Here is a 16,512-nt window from a genome sequence, read left to right as displayed (position 1 = left end):
TTTCCTGGAGGGCAACTATCGTATCTTGAAGGCGTTTCATCTTTTTAGATACACTTCTTAATTGTTTTTCACACTTTCTTTTGTTCATTTTTAACAATTTTAAAAACCGTGACACACTCTAAGCGCACTGAAAACGTATTGAGGATCGGATTTGGGTCCAGGGAGCTGCATGGTCAGCGGAATTTTGTTTTGCTTAGATATCAGTGACACTTTAAGCGACAGAGACGTAACTACACAGTGGTCTATACGAACGTGGTTAAGAAGTATAATATACATAGTTATAAATATTGTTCATCGCATATCACTGTTATTGAAAAACAAATCATATTATAGCAAATTTCAATCCCACCAAAAACATAGAATGTAAAAAATGCCAAGTCTCGGCAATACAATTTCTCCACTATAAAAAGTTGTGACATCTGATGTAAAAGCAAGTCAGTTTATTTTATTTAGTTTCTCTTTATCCATATTGGGGATTTTTCCAAATTCCAGTTCCAAGGGGTTCCAAAAAGTTCCAAACCACCCCTCAAATATTACAATATTTTTTATTTAAAAAACTGTCAAGTTTCCGAAAAAAACGCTTAAACACGTATATTTTATTTTGTTTTTTATATAATTTAAGATTTTTTAATAATGGATACAGGGTGTTTCGAAAAATCTGGTCATTGATATTAATCACGATCCTGCTTAAAGCGCTTGACGTAAAAAGCCGATTTTTGGAAAACGGATTGACTTTAGGGTGTAGAGGTTCGATAAGAAGGGAATTCTCGAAACTAGAATTCTAAGGGGGTGAAACCACCCCTCAAATATTAGAGTATTTTTTATTTAAAACCGGCGAGTTTTTCGGAAAAAATCTTAAACGCTTATATTTTATTTTGTTGTTTTACATATTTTAAGATTTTTTAGAAATTTATATAGGCTATTTCATAAAATATGACTATTGAGTAATCACGATTCTGCTTAAACTGCTTGACGTTTAAAGCTCATTTTTGGCAAACGGATTGACCTCGGGATTGACTGTGGGGTGTAGAGGTTCGATAAGGAGGCGTTTCTCGAATCTCAAATTCCAAGGGGGTGAAAACGCCCCTCAAATATTACAATATTTGTTATTTAAAAAACGGTTAGTGTTTCGGGAAAACGCTTGGTCACGCATAATTTATTTTGTTTTTTTACATATTTTGAAATTTTTTAAAAAATCATACAGGGTGTTCCAAAAAGTTGGGTAATTGATTAACCACGATTCTGCTAAAACTGCTCGACGTAAAAAGCTTATTTTTGGCAAACGGATTTTTCGAAAGTCAAATTCCAACGAGATGAAACTATCCCTCAAATATTACCAAGTTATATAATAATATCGCCATATTGTTTTTTTCATGCTGACATAAATGTAAGAAAATTTTATCCAGTTCCAGTCCAATGGAAATTCTTGCTTTGCTTTATCATCACCATTACAAATGATCAATTCGACGCGAACGAAGTCGCGGGGGTACACGCTAGTTTATCATAAAGTAAAACTTATTTTAAGGTGCTCGGTGGCGTAGAGGTACAGGATCTCGTCTACCAATCTGAAGGTAGTGGGTTCGATTCCCACACCCGGCATTTCATCAGCCGACTATTTTTTATTAAAATAAAAATAGTTTGGGTACCTAGGTCGACTCAGCCTTAAATGAGTACTTGGTTTGGTTTGGTTCACAATCCTGAGGTAATAATAGACGGTTGAAGCGTAGTGCTAGCCACATTACCTTCCTTGTATACCGAACGGTTCTAGTATGGCAAGCTGTACCTTGCTACTCCCAAGGCGTTAAACGCTATATACGGGAGCTATTATTATTATAAACTTATTTTAAAATAACAATATTCTAATTTTCAAATTTTGTTCCAGATCTCAAAATTTGGTAAACGTTCCGGACGAACAACGGCTTGTGGAGTCTCAATTTGAAACGGTTCCAGTACACAGAGACGGGCCGAGAAAATCCGTGTCTATCGTACTTCCCACAGAAGAAAAAGGATGACTAGTGGACCTCTAGTCTGCACCATCGAGGAATTCATCACCCATTATCAATCATTAAAAACGTTACTACTAAGCCTAATTTGCAAAAAAAATAAAAGACGTAGACTTATGCATGTTATTTACGTAAGATAAGAATATTATGTCGTAATAATCATTCTTTTTTGTGATTCATATCGATATTTAATCGTATGTTAGAGAGTAAAATTTACTAGACTGAAAGTATATAATATGTATACCTTTTTCATATTATTTAAAACTGTGTTAGAATTAAATTTTTATTTGTATAGTTGCTTTCCATTCAGCTGATCTGATTATTTTAAATAATTCTAGATCAGCTGCCTGAATTATTTATGGATTATTATTTACTATTATCAAATTAGACCTAAAAGACTCAAAGTCGCTTTCTTTTGTACTGATCAGATCAGAAAATAAAGTAATTGTAAAAAAGGTGAGGTGAAAAATAATTTTATGACAGAAAAAAGCTTCAATCAGAACCTCGCAATTAGTGGAATAAATTAGTGGTTTCAATTAGCGTAGAAGTTTGTTCCTTTAATTTCAATGTAAGTATTCAGAATGTCAACATTAGTGGTAGACATTTTTAATTAGTAGAAAAAGTTATCAAACTTATAACTTTTCCACTAATTATACTTCAAAACCCGTCCACAGATTAGCCCTAGCAGCAAAAAGGAGACGTTAACTCAAATCTTTGCTTTTATACTTCAAAATTTGCGAGAAATGTAATTTTGGCCTTCGATTATCTTCCGTCAAGAGAAACTGTGGTTAGAAATCAAAAGTTGATTGTTTTATCAGCTAAATATTAAGCTTTCTCTATGGATACAACTGGCTAAGGCTAAGAACATGCAACAGAGCAAGCAGCGCGATACCGCGTCGAGCAAGCCTCGAGGTGCTGAAACATAGTAGAGCGGCGAGAAATAGCGAGATACTTGCGCAATTTTATTATTTTCATTTGCTTATTGATACTTTAAAATGTTAACAGTGGCTAAAATTCTGGGCAGTAATGTCGTAAACATTTGGTTAGATGAAGTTTTCAAAAACCCGAGAAAGTATGGCAAGTTTTATAACCTTTACGAAAATTTGTTGCCACTTCATCTCATAACTTATCTAAAATGCATCGGTTTGGTGATTACTATCTGTCTGATCCCATAAAATCTCTTTTACAAATACTAAATCTATTAATTTTTGAGAATCTATCATTTTCTACAGCGCAACAGAGCGACGAAAACAAAATTATTTGAATCGATCTCGCCGCTCGATCTAACCGCTCGAGCAGATCGCTTTACTATGTTCGCACGTACTTATCTTCACAGGTTTGTTTTGGACGCGATATCGCGCTGCGTGCTCGCCGCTATCCTCGTCGCTTCACTATATTCTTAGCTTAACGCAAGCTATTGCAAATTATATTGCTAGGATATTCGATCAATTTTACTTGTTTTTTAAACATTGTGAATGATCGTAAACTAAAAAGTATAAAGTGTAATTGAAACAACTAATTTATTCCACAAATTGGGGGCTTCGGAATGAAGCTTAATTGAGACCACTAATTTACTCTACTAATTTCGAGGTTCTGAGTGAAGCAAAACAGAAAAACTGAATGAAAGCAACTTATAACCAGAATGTAAAATGATGCAATATGCACATAATTATACTTTTAGAGAATATCTCCCTATGTTCGTAACAGTTAGCAGTATTAACTCAAATCAATTATAAAAATAGAAAATAGTTTTGGATTAATGATTTGTTAATAATATACTTTTCAAATATTCCACTGACAAATTCAAGTAACTTGGTGTGCCAAAAATTTGTACGAAACCTACTAGATTATTGATACTTCGCTATATGTCACATGTATGACAACATAGTATAACTTCAATATTTAAGTGTTTTGCATGCTATTTATCATATGCTAATTTTATTGATTGTATGCAATAGAATATTAAAAGCTGACCAGATATTCCAACAATAAAATATGTATATACACGTCTAGCTTTGAGTACCGATTTTCGTGTGTACGAAGAGCACAGTCACTGTGTTCAGGATAATAACATGTACTGAGAGTAGAACAAGTATTTTCCCAAGCGCTGAATTAAGTGGTTGTAATAAATATTTCGTGTTTCTTTCTCCAACTTACACGATCGTTATAGCGATTCACTCATAGACCTGTAAATACCGACCCAAGAGATGTTTTCAACGGGGTATACATGTATTCACATGTTTTCTATGCATTGAAGTTGTCTGTATTCTGTATTGAAAGAGAACTAACATCTGCGGTCAGCCTTTAGGGAAAATTTTTAAGTATTATGTAAATTCTTCAATACCACAAACCAAATTAAAATCAGAACTTACAAATGTAAAGACACAATTAAAAAATCCTTTGGTAATATGGCAATATAAAGTGTTCCATATTAAAAGATTATCACCATGAATTAAATCGTATTAAATATTACTTATTTGATGCGATTTTCGAAAATTTTTTCGTGCTCTTACATTTACTGAATATCTGAAGAAATAGATATAGCATTGAGTCCATTATAACAATGATTTGGCTTGATTATTTTTAAATATATCCGGCGAAGTATTGATGCAAACATATTTAAAATAGATGATCTATAGTAGGTAATCTATTTTTAGGGATTTTGGCAAAACCCTTTTCAATTAGAGTTGAAAAAATCATTAAACGTAAGACTTAGGTTATATCGTTGTCGTGTAGAGATTGTAACTAATTTTAGATATTTGTAGGTGTGCGAAATCTACAAAATACTAATTTTGGAAACTCTATTTTTAGGACCGAAAACTATAAAATTAGTAAATATCAATTTTGTACATAAACCCAATAACCTTTTGTCATTGGTTAACATGTAATATTAAAATCAAAAAATCATGTGCATTTATATTGCTTTCGTATTTTTCTAAAAAGCAGCGTCCTTTGATCAGAATTAATTGTGCGTATAATATGAAACACACTCGTGTTACTAGTAGTAAATAATTTTTTCATGATGGATTAACTAACACGCGTCCGATCATGTTTTAGATTAGTGTTATTGTTGAGTCTGATTACATTTATAAGATGATATTATATAGGTAATTAATTGTCTTTAAGAATAGTAACGGTGTATAACACTCCCACGATATTAGATAAAGTAAATTATTTTGATGGAATTTGTCCATTATATACTCTTGTTTGCTCATAAACAATAGTAGTGTCAATATTTAGTTCAAATGTTAATCTCTATACTAGAATAAATTTATGACGCATTATTAACCAGTTGTTTTATTTCAATCGCTTAAAATAAAAGCCAATAACCCTTGAGCAGTGCAATCGTCCAACTTCGTCGACATTAGCCGCCCATGTAGTCTAAGAGCTGCCTACATAAAAAACCTTATCATCCTTACATGGCTAATTTTTTGTGTGAAGTATCCTTTTGTGTAGCCCTTGTGAAATAGTCATGTCTGCCAGCGTGATCCCGGGGCTTAAAGCGGGGGCGGTCAATCGAAAGGGTGCAATTTTGACACTAAAAATATTATAAGGTACAGGGTGGGTCAAATTTGACGCTTTTCAATGGAAACACCCTTTTCTATAGGAAATCGACAAAAACTAATATCGGTGTCAGGAGCTCAATTTTGGTCAAAAACATGATGGTGAAAACCGCATATCGATATCTGTTACCGTTTCGGAGTTATAGGGTGTTTTTCAAAAATATGCATTTTTAACAAATCGCTATAACTTTTTTGCTATGGAAAATTTTGTATTTTTATGAAAGCATTTCCAAAGCACCTTTTTACGTAGAATTTAATGGTTCAAGTATATTTTTTTTAAAATTAATAATTTAAGAATTATCAACAGAAAATTTGATTTCTTGTATGAGACACCCGGTATATATTTAATTTATTAAAAAGAATTTAAAAATTACCTTTCCAAAAATATAACACACTCGATATTTTGCTCGATTCCTCTTCGAGATATAGAGTATATAAGAATTCGCCCGCTTTAAATAAGTAGGCTTTGAACGGCACCGGCTGTAATACAAAAAAATTCTAGCTGTGAACATCAATTAAAACGAAAATAATATTTGCTATGAGAGATGCAGAATTTTATAACAATTTAAAATATATTTAACCAACCAACACATTTAAACTATATCTAATAACAATAAAAATAAATAGCAAACCAAGACATGAGATTTTGCTACAGGTGTTCGACATATCAACCGTCTTCTCTGTTATGGACAGACGGGACTGCTTTTGAACATTTCTCGCGGAATTCATTAACTCAGTAGGGGTGAAAGATACCCTCTCCTAACTGCTAAGTATTTCTAATTCTTGATTAGGGAGTTTTCGTTGCTTTAAAAAAATTCAACGGTACGGTTAACGGATACGTAACCATAACCGCTATTTTGACAGATAAAAAAACAGTTTTCGGACTTTCGGTTCATCGGTTCGGAGCCGACATACGATACGATAACCGAAAACTGACAGCTGCATGAGAGCACAGCCGTCGTGTTTTGATTTTTGGTTTTTGTATTGTTGTTTGATTTGAAAGTGCTTTATATGACTTTATTGGGTATCGCTATAGAGGATGAACAATTTAATTTTATTGGACTCTAGTAATGAATCGGATTTGGAGGATGCTATGCTGTTGAAAGGGTTTGAAAACAACATCGAATATCGAGCAGAACTTTATGGGGAGTTCAACCTAGAAATATTATCTGACCAAGAGTGCAAAGCTAATTTCCGCTTTGAAAAAAAAAGACATTCCTCGATTAGTTGAAGCACTAAGAATTCCCAACGAGTTTAATACAGATAAAATAAATAATCAAAACATAAACAAAATAGAATGAGGTTAGGTTAGATCTGTATTTTTCAATGTTGTGTTCCACTGCGCTAGTGCGCATGCGTATCGCTATGTTAACGGCTTTGGCTAACGTCCGTAAAATATTGGCAGTTAGCGGTTACGATATACGATAATCGAAATTGAAATGTCAAAGTTGTCAATTAGCGTTAACCGGAATTGCAATTTGTAAGCAACGAAAACTCCCTATTATATGGAAGAATAAGGAACATTTATTCTTCCGCATCCTTATTCTTCCGCAAATATATCCATAGGATTAGATCCATGGGCACTAAGTCAGGCGGCCTCGACGGCCAACGGCTGGGATCTTGGTTAGCTATTCAATTATTCTTGAAATTGACTACAAAAATTTGCTGATACTTCAGCGTTCTGAGGCGGTGCGTCGTCTTGCTGGAAAAATATGTTTTCGAGTTCCATTAGGCATATCATCAATAAGGGGTCCAAAGCCTACTACCTAAAAGTGGCGAACTTTTAAATATTCTGTATTTCGAAGGGGATTATAACAAAATATCAAGTGTGCTATATTTTTGGAAAGGTAATTTTAAATTCTTTTCAGTTATTTAAAAACATAGAGGGTGTCCCAAATAAAAAATCAATTTTCCTGTTGATAACTCTTAAATTATTAATTTTAAAAAAATTATACTTAAACCATTAAATTCTACGTAAAAAGGTGCTTTGAAAATATTTTCATAGAAATACAAAATTTTCCATAGCAAAAAAGTTACAGCGATTTGTTAAAACTGCACATTTTTGAAAAATACCCCGTAACTCCGAAAAGGTAACAGATATTGATGTGCGGTTTTCACCATCATGTTTTTGATAAAAACTGAGCTCCAGACACCGATATTAGTTTTCGTCTATCTCCTATAGAAGAGGGTGTTTCCATTTAAAAGCGTCGAATTTGACCCACCCTGTACATGAGTTATAATTGCGAAAATAGCTTTTATTTATTATTAAAAAACGTGGAAAATTGATGGCAGGCATTTTTCTCGTCGCTAAAATGCCGGCAGACAACGCGAAAGAGGCATGAAGTCTCACTATTTCTATCTGACTCATCGTACATCGTACTGCAGATCCTTGCTCTCGCAAACGAGTCTTCCCTCTGAGTCGATATCTGCACAGCAAAATTTTTGTTACTTACATGTATTATGTTTCAACTGATAACGCCGCGAGCGTTTCCTGAAAACGCTCATACAGGGAGAGTTAAATAAGTGCAAATACTTTTAGGGGTCATATATTTCGACCCCAGGAACACGTCTATGAGATATTTTTCGCAAAAAAAGATGTTAAAAATCGTGCATTGAAGAACTGTCTGCTCACCGCACATTTATCCACGGTATAATTATTTCTTAACCTACAATGCTTACGGCTTTACTCTATGGTTACGACACTAAAAGAACGGATGCAAATACAGAAAAAAAAACAGGTGGCTCACAAAATTATTTAAAAATAAATCAATTTCTTTTTAAATTTTCAAACTGGAATAAATCGGTTATTCTGGACTTGTTTGGAAAACGGTAAAGAGAAAATATGTTTTTTTTATCGAGATCTACCGGCTCTGAAAATATTTGCATTTATTCAAGACTCCTATAGAGTAATATCGCGCTTTTGATAACTGTCTACCGCTGATTTAGCCACGATTTTTTTGGCTGCCCTTTTGCATGCGGCTTTTTAAATAAATAAACATGACATTCCACCAATCGGCATGCATGTATGCGATGATTTTTTTGTCAAAATTTCGTGCCTTTCGCGTTGTCGCATTTTAGCCACAAGAAAAATGTCTGCCAACAATTTTCCACGTTTCTTATTAATAAATAAAAGCTATTTGACAATTATAACTCGTGTACCTTATAATATTTTTGTCAAAATTTCACCATTTCGATTGGCCACCCCCCCCCCTTAAGCGCCGGATCGCGCTGTTTATTTTATCGCGCCACTATTTTATAATGGCTACACAAAAGGATACTTCACAAGAAAAATTAGCCATGTAACGATGATTAAGGTAGCCAGCTCTCCGTCTAATACACGCAAGGGATTTTTAAGCAATCGGTCCCGCTGTTTTGAGTACCCGGTCGTTCTGAGTACATATATTTTGATATTCACAAACGCGCATATCGTCCTTAGATTAGAACTAGTCTGTGTCAATTTTCTTCAAAATTGGGTATTTTCTTCAAAATTGAGACTTTCAGGCAGAACTATGTAGTAAGTGGAGATGACCAACAAATTGTAAACTGCAATCGCAGTCGCAACCTGCGATTGGCTCTCTTAGCGACTGCGATTTCTTCTATTTGCAAGTTTCAATTTAGGCTACCAATATTGCTACAGTTGCGATTTTGTTGCGATTGTGATTTTCTAAACTAGTACCGTGATAACCTACAGGTGATAACCTCCTATTTGCGAGTCTGAAGTTTTAGGAGTTGCGAATGTAATTTTGTGGTCCGTTGAAGCATTTTATAGTAAACTGCGAATGAATGTTTTCTCTAATTTTATTTAGTTATAGAGAAGGTATTTTCTAGTGTCAAGACCATAAGATATCGGGTATCAAGAGTCGTTCGCCCCTATAATATATTTTTTCTGATAAAAAATCGAGATTTGGTACGTTAGCATATAACATAAATTAAGATTAATTGACGCATTGAATTCGTTCACTTCCTGTTTCACCGGAAATGACTACAACTTTCGATTTTTAAATGGCACCCTCGGTATTTTTTACTTTATTTGATAGAAAATGACACTCTGAATAGAAAACCATATCATATGTACAACTTTTGACATTTAAGCTTAAAAAATTGTATCTATTTTAATAATTTTATCTAATTTTGTCTAGTGTTAAAAACACTAATTTTTAATGAAGGATTCTTGGAAAAAAAGATTTAATTGTCTATTGTTTTTCGTGTGTTGTCTTGGCTGATCAAAAGATGCCCAAATCGTATTTTTAATCATATTTCAATTTTTTCAAATTGACCAAGGATGACTCATAAGCATATATTTAGAAAAACAATTTTTTTACGAACAATTTGGTATCACACATTTGGTATTTCGAGTCATTATTGTCGGTATGAACCGCATATTACAATTTACAGTTAAACCACATGCGAAAATGTCAAAAGTTGAATACGATATGTCATACTATTCAGAGTGTCATTTTAAATCAAATAAAGAAATAAAAATAACGAGGGTGTCATTAAAATATCAAAAGTTGAAGTTATTTACGCTGAAACAGGATTCAATACAAATCAATTGAATACGTCTATCAATCCTGATTTATATCATATACTAACGTACCAAATCTCGTTTCTTTATCTGAAAAATAAAATAAAAAAGTTATAGAGGTGAGCCACCTTAAAAAAATAGTTCTATAAGATCTCTTTTAAGAATTGGATAAAGAATTAGATAACTGAGAACCGTAGAAAGAGTAGGTATTGATATGTGTAGTTGCAGCAGTTACAGCTCATAACGTTTTAATACATATACTACGTTTTGTAGATGTTAAAAAAATCTTAAAAACTAAACAACTGATTTTTATTAACTTCTTTTAACTGTTTAGCTATAGGTATATACACAGACAATTATATACCTAGTACAATATTTAAATATTAAAATCGCAGTCGCAGGTTACAGTCGCAGCGATTTAAAAATCGCAATCGCAGTTTCAATTACGATTGGAGAATCGCACTTTGCTCGTCTCTAGTAGTACAGTACGTCTGTCCGTTCTGTGGCTACGGGGTATCCGTGAGAGGGGAAACGATATTCTCTCGATATTTTTTAAGTAGCCAATAAGATGTTCTCGAAGTAGCCAATAAAATGAGTGGGCGGAGCGATTTGCGGTGACGTACTCGTCAAGTCGACGTACAAAATATATTGCTGTTTATTTAAATGTTTTTTGTCCGCATTCCTTTCATAGACACAGATCCAGCAGACGAACTGTAAAGCTTCGTGGATTGAATGCAAACTAATCTAGCCCATTGACATACAGTTCGTCGGCAATCCAGAACTGTCGATTTGTATATCGTCAGTTAAAATTTCTGCCGCTATTGCTGGACAAGTGAAAATGGCAGTGCTGCCAAAGCATTTCCCAGAGGTTACTCTGACCACCGACCAGCAAACGTCTCTAGAAGAGGCTTATACTGGACGAAGTAGTGACGATCGGATCCCAACACGACGATCTACAAAATGTGGGTCAGCTGCGTTTTGCGGGGATACACTTTCGGGTGGGCATGATCCTCATAGATTGTGTATCTCAAGAATCGGCGAATTGGTTGGTGGAAATCGCACATAAGCTTAAAAATGGGCAAGGGCCGGAACTGGTTGCAGTGAAAGGAGAAAACATCCCTAAAGAGGCGGCTATCACGGTCTTTCTGCTGAGGAGCAAGGGGAAAGACACCACCTACCTGCTGAGCTTTATCCCGGGTCAGAACTTCAATGTAAGAACATCGAGTTGGCGAGTCATCAACTCGAGGGAGGAGGGCCATGGTCAGGTCCTCACAATAGGAATTGACCTCATATCCAAGGAGGCAATAGAGAAAGAGGGACATATCCTCTATTATAGATACGGGACAACACCGATATCAGGTCTAAGGAAAGACCAAGTTAAAGAGGTGGAGAAAATGGAGACAGATCCTCCAGCCACCACCTCACGGGTTCCTCAGCCGGATGCAAGTTCCTCGACTGTGAAAGGCGGCACGGGGGGCCAAACTCCAACCGTGGAAGGGTGTACCCTCGAAGGAAGAACTGTTGTCAGAGGAGGATGGGAAATACCCTATCCCCTCTACAACAGAGGTATGATAGGTTATAGACTGTGTGATAACTCAAGGAAGGGGGGCACAATAGATCTTTAAGGTCGCAGTGATTAACCCCCTCTTACTCATTCTACATTCTACAAAGACCGCGACAGAACAAATCTTTTAAAAATCCTTTACGTGTATGGGCGGCTATTGGCATTTCAAATCTGCTTCCTATTGTCTGTGCAATCAATCAAAATAAAACTAAAACTTTAACTTATTTCCGTGGTCTGTGCTTTAATGCTTACGACAGAGATAAATATACATACCACCAGTTGGCAGACAGAGACAAAATAAAAAGCGGCATACAGTGTTGCCGGTTCGTACCAAAAATAAAATAATAAACGAAGATAATATATGAGGCCTCAAGTTTTAAAACCCGCCTTATCCAACAAACGTTGTTTTGAGATAATAAGCAAAAACTGTTTTAGCAAATGTTTGAAGCATTAATTTACAAAAACGTGTCCATTGAGTAGAATCATTGTTTTGTATCTCGTTTTTCTAGAAATCAAAATTAATATTTAATTTTTAAAGAGAAAAAAAAAACACAAAAATAATTCGGATAAGGCAGGTTTTGTTGCAGTATGATGCATATTGCGGATTTTTTATATAATATGATCAAAAAAAACGGCGTCAGCGATGACTACGAAATGAAGAATGCTGTCATTTTATATGTAAATTTATATAGACAACTGGACGTCGTTTTTTTCGATCATACGGTATTTGCATCCTAACTTGATTTATTAAATATACTACTTTATTAAAATTAAGTAAGGATTTGAAAAATCGTCAGTAGTGACATCATTAGTGATACATCAGTAGTGATACTTGTGTAAAAAGCTTATGAAAAAATGCGGGATTTGTAACAAATTTCGTAACAATTTATTTTGTAGATTTTCATCTAGTGGCGAAAAATCCAGAAGTATTTTTTCAAGAAATGTACCCGACACAAAGGTATACATTTACAATTCAGTTATTCTTTAAACACTACTGAAATTATAGGTATTACAAAGATTCAGTTTGTAACAATTCTGCAATATCTTCAAATTTGACTTTTTCAGGTGTGTATACAACATCCAAATAGCTAAAATAAAGTATTATTTATTAGTAAAACTATGAAAACATATTAATAAAAATCATACGTAGAAGTATGGCGCATGTGATTGTGTTCATTCAAAATCACCATCAAGAAGAATCATCGTGCATGTGATCGTGCATCGCTTTCCTAATTAGAATAGCAGAAATTCTGGAAACAAAAAGAAGTCGTCAAAAACATAACTATTATTCATTAAAAAAAATTAAAAAAATCATACCTAGGGTCAAGTGGCATGTCTTGATCCAAAAAGGGGGCATCAAAATTAATTCGTATTGTTACCGAATCTTCTGATAAGTCTTCTGCAGCAAGAGATATAGAATCAGCATTTCTGGAAACAATAAAAAAATAAATAACAGCGAAATATGTGTGAATTATAGTTTTTTTTTGGTAAGCACGATTATTTTGATTAGTTTGAACACTGTCTATACCGGGTGCATCTCAAAAGTGGCTCACTCCTATAACTTTTTTAAATCAGTATCTGACATGAATTACGATTGATTGGCCTATTCAATTGTTTTCGGTTATTTCCTGTTTCACCGGAAATTACTAAAACTTTTGATTTTTAAATGGCACCTTCGGTGTTTCGTTACTTTATTCAATAGAAAATGACACTCTGAATAGAATGACATATCATACGTCAATTTCGACATTTTCGAATATGGTTTATTAGACATGCGATTCATAACGACAATTTGACTCGAAATACCAAGTGTGTGGTACCAAATTATTCGTTAGAAAATGCTTTTGTGTTTTATACTTTTAAAATGTTATATGTACTTTATAACTTTAATTGATAATAGTGATGGGCAAAACTGTTATTTTTAGATAACAGTTGAAACTGCTATAGTTATTTATCAAAAACAGCTTAAAATAACAGCTTAAAAATAACAGGTTTCTTTATTTTATTGCTAAATATCTGAAAGAGTATGAGGCGGTCACCGCCAGGCGTATTAACGCAGTTACAAGTTGCAACAATGACGTGCTCGGTGGTAATATTTCCAGGGTGTCATAACATTTCTAAATATCGATTGTTATCTAAAATACCTCTCTAAAAACGGTGTCCCGATATTGAAGGATGGCTATAGAATTTCAATGCATTTCCTACATAAGTCTATCCTTGGTTTGTGGGAGGTTTGACTAAACAAGGATGAACCTATGTCTTGAAACCATTCGACTCGATTTTCTGTCCTCCTTCAATACTGGGACGTAAATCCTCTCATTGCTCTTATGGGGAGGCCGACGTATATTTTATTTAAACGTATTTGTTCCAGGGTGTCATAACATTTCTAAATATCGATTGTTCTAAAATATCGGTGATCTAAAATACCTCTCTCTAAAAACGGTGGTTGTTTACAAATAAGCGCTGTTTACAAATTGCGATATAAAAAGCCAAAAAATGCCGCCACTCGTCTATACCTATACATTCCGATCTACCTACGCCCTGACCCTCGATCCGCGTAGATCATGAATGCGTAGCAGTGTACAGGGTGCATCTCACTCGACGGGCGAGAAGCTCTTAGTTATGATTTTCCCATTTGCGGTCAAAAAATAGCAATATAAGAAAATGTGTAGTATATTCTTCATAAGTAAACCAACTACACACTTTTCGAATTAATTTTACACTTAAACTAGCGTGTACCCGCGACTTCGTTTGCGTCGAATTATTAATTTGTAATGATGATGATAAAGCAAAGCAAGAATTTCCATTAACATACAAACTGGATAAAATTTTCTCACATTTGCCGAAAATAAGCTTTAAACGTCGAGCAGATTAAGCAGAATCGTGGTTAATCAATTACTCAACTTTTGAACACCCTGTATGATTTTTTAAAAATTCAAAATATGTAAAAAAAAATAAATTATGCGTATCCAAGCGTTTTCCCCGAAAGACTAACCGTTTTTAAATAACAAATATTGTAATATTTGAGGGGCGTTTTCACCCTCTTGGAATTTGAGATTCGAGAAACCCCTCATTATCGAACCTCTACACCCCACAGTCAATCTTTTTACCAAAAATCAGCTTTAAACGTCAAGCAGTTTAAGCAGAATCATGATTACTCAATGGTCATATTTTATGAAACACCCTGTATATATTTTTTTTTAAATCTTAAAATATATAAAACAACAAAATAAAATATACGTGTTTAAGAGTTTTTCGAAAAACTCACCAGTTTTTAAATAAAATATATTCTAATATTTGAATGTGGTTTCACCCCCTTAGAATTTGAGTTTCGAAAATCTCTTCTTATCACCCTAAAGTCAATCCGTTTTCCAAAAAATCAGCTTTCTACGTCAAGGACTTTAAGCAGGATCGTGATTAATCAATGACCAGATTTTTCAAAACACCCTGTATACATTTTTAAAAAATCTTAAAATATTATTCCGAAAATTTTTTCAGAATAAATAAATACCTAAATATTGAAACTTAATAACCAAGTACTGAAACATACAGCGCCAGACCTCCGCCCGTTATGCTCGTAACAGGTTGAAAAACAATGTATCTAAAACAACTGATGCATTATTCTCCAACCTGTTTCGAACCTCCATTGACAATCGACCGATGCAGCAGCGTTACTTTCCCACTCCGATTATCTCGACCGCCGCTCTGTTATGCTCGTAACAGTTTAAAAAACAACGTAGCTAAAACAACTGATGCGTTATTCTCCAACCCGTTGCGAGCCTCCATCGACAATCAACCGATGCAGCAGCGTTCCTTTCCCACTCCTGTTATCTCGACCGCAAGGCGTTATGCCCGCAACTGTTTCAAAAAAGCTACTTCTTTTATATCCTATTATTTTTAAGATGTTGTAAGCCCAACACGCCGCGCCGCGCCGTAGCGCATACCCCACTCCGTTGTCCGTTGTATATCGCCGCCTGTCTCGATGGTTGTCGAAATAACATGTTTTCCATCCATACTAGTTGTTTTTTGGAATTGCTTCGAGCAGCATCGAATTTCGTGCGGTGCAGAGCGCCGACTTCGTTTCACGAACAGTCGATCTCTGCGTGTTGTTATTTTATATCTGTTATTTTTTAAAAGTAGTAACGGTTGCGTTATGTTATTTCTAAATAATTGTTAGAAAATAACAGATAGTTAAATAACAACCCATCACTAATTGATAATTTATTGGCTAAAATAAAAATTGGCAAAACGTTAACTTAATGGTATAATTTCAAATTAATCCAACAATACCTAGAGCCAAAATCCCAATAATACAAAAAATATAATTATATTCAGATTGTCATTTTCTATGGTATAAAATAAAAAAACACCGAGGATGCGTAATTTGCAAATAAAAAAGTTGTAGTCATTTCCAGTGAAACAGGAAGTAGCCGAAAAAAATTGAATACGTCAATCAATTCTAATTTATGTCATACTAATGTATCAAATCTCGTTTTTATCAGAAAAAAAATGGCGCCGGGAGGCACGTATAGCCGCCCATACTAAAATATGTTAATAAAAAGTTATTTTTAGGCAGTTCTTTTAGTTTCAAAGTAAAAGAATTTTTCCAATTTTGGTCCGCGGTTAGGTTAGTTATTTCCCCTATCCGCCACCTGGGGTCGCGTCCGATGGGAGTTTGTACTTCTCCACACGGATTTTCTCAAAAACGGACTACGGAAACACAGAATATCTCAAAAACTGCGACTTTGACTGATTTTGATGTTATTACAAATTTTGTTGCAAATATTATTCCTAATCTTAAATTGAAAACCGCGTTTCGCTAGCTACTGTAATTTTGGAGTTACGATTTTTAACCCC

At 34.4% G+C, this 16,512-nt stretch overlaps 2 protein-coding genes and 1 long non-coding RNA gene across 5 annotated transcripts in view; 1 reads left to right on the top strand and 2 right to left on the bottom strand.

The window, feature by feature from the left end:
- Positions 1-5,291, top strand: part of LOC115876129 — an 81,081-nt gene extending 75,790 nt beyond the window's left edge. For all 3 annotated transcript variants that reach the window (XM_030891822.1, XM_030891827.1, XM_030891819.1), the window contains one exon: positions 1,883-5,291. In XM_030891822.1, the coding sequence (XP_030747682.1) occupies positions 1,883-2,012 (130 nt within the window). In that variant the 3' untranslated portion in view covers positions 2,013-5,291. The remainder of the gene's footprint in view (positions 1-1,882) is intronic.
- Positions 5,292-12,363: 7,072 nt separating this feature from the next.
- Positions 12,364-13,085, bottom strand: LOC115876125. The gene is made up of 3 exons (XR_004049101.1): positions 12,973-13,085; positions 12,802-12,905; positions 12,364-12,743 (listed from the first exon to the last, which is right to left on the bottom strand). It is a non-coding gene; the product is annotated as an uncharacterized LOC115876125 (long non-coding RNA).
- Positions 13,086-15,930: 2,845 nt separating this feature from the next.
- The window catches only part of LOC115875851, a 6,788-nt gene continuing 6,206 nt past the window's right edge, over positions 15,931-16,512 (bottom strand). Inside the window, exon 4 of the mRNA XM_030891388.1 lies at positions 15,931-15,945. Coding sequence (XP_030747248.1) covers positions 15,931-15,945 — 15 coding nt within the window. The remainder of the gene's footprint in view (positions 15,946-16,512) is intronic.

Source organism: Sitophilus oryzae, unplaced genomic scaffold (assembly GCF_002938485.1).
Source record: "Sitophilus oryzae breed Bouriz unplaced genomic scaffold, Soryzae_2.0 scaffold_1058_pilon_pilon, whole genome shotgun sequence".
Lineage (NCBI taxonomy): Eukaryota > Metazoa > Arthropoda > Insecta > Coleoptera > Curculionidae > Sitophilus > Sitophilus oryzae.
This window is presented reverse-complemented; position numbering and strand designations above follow the sequence as displayed.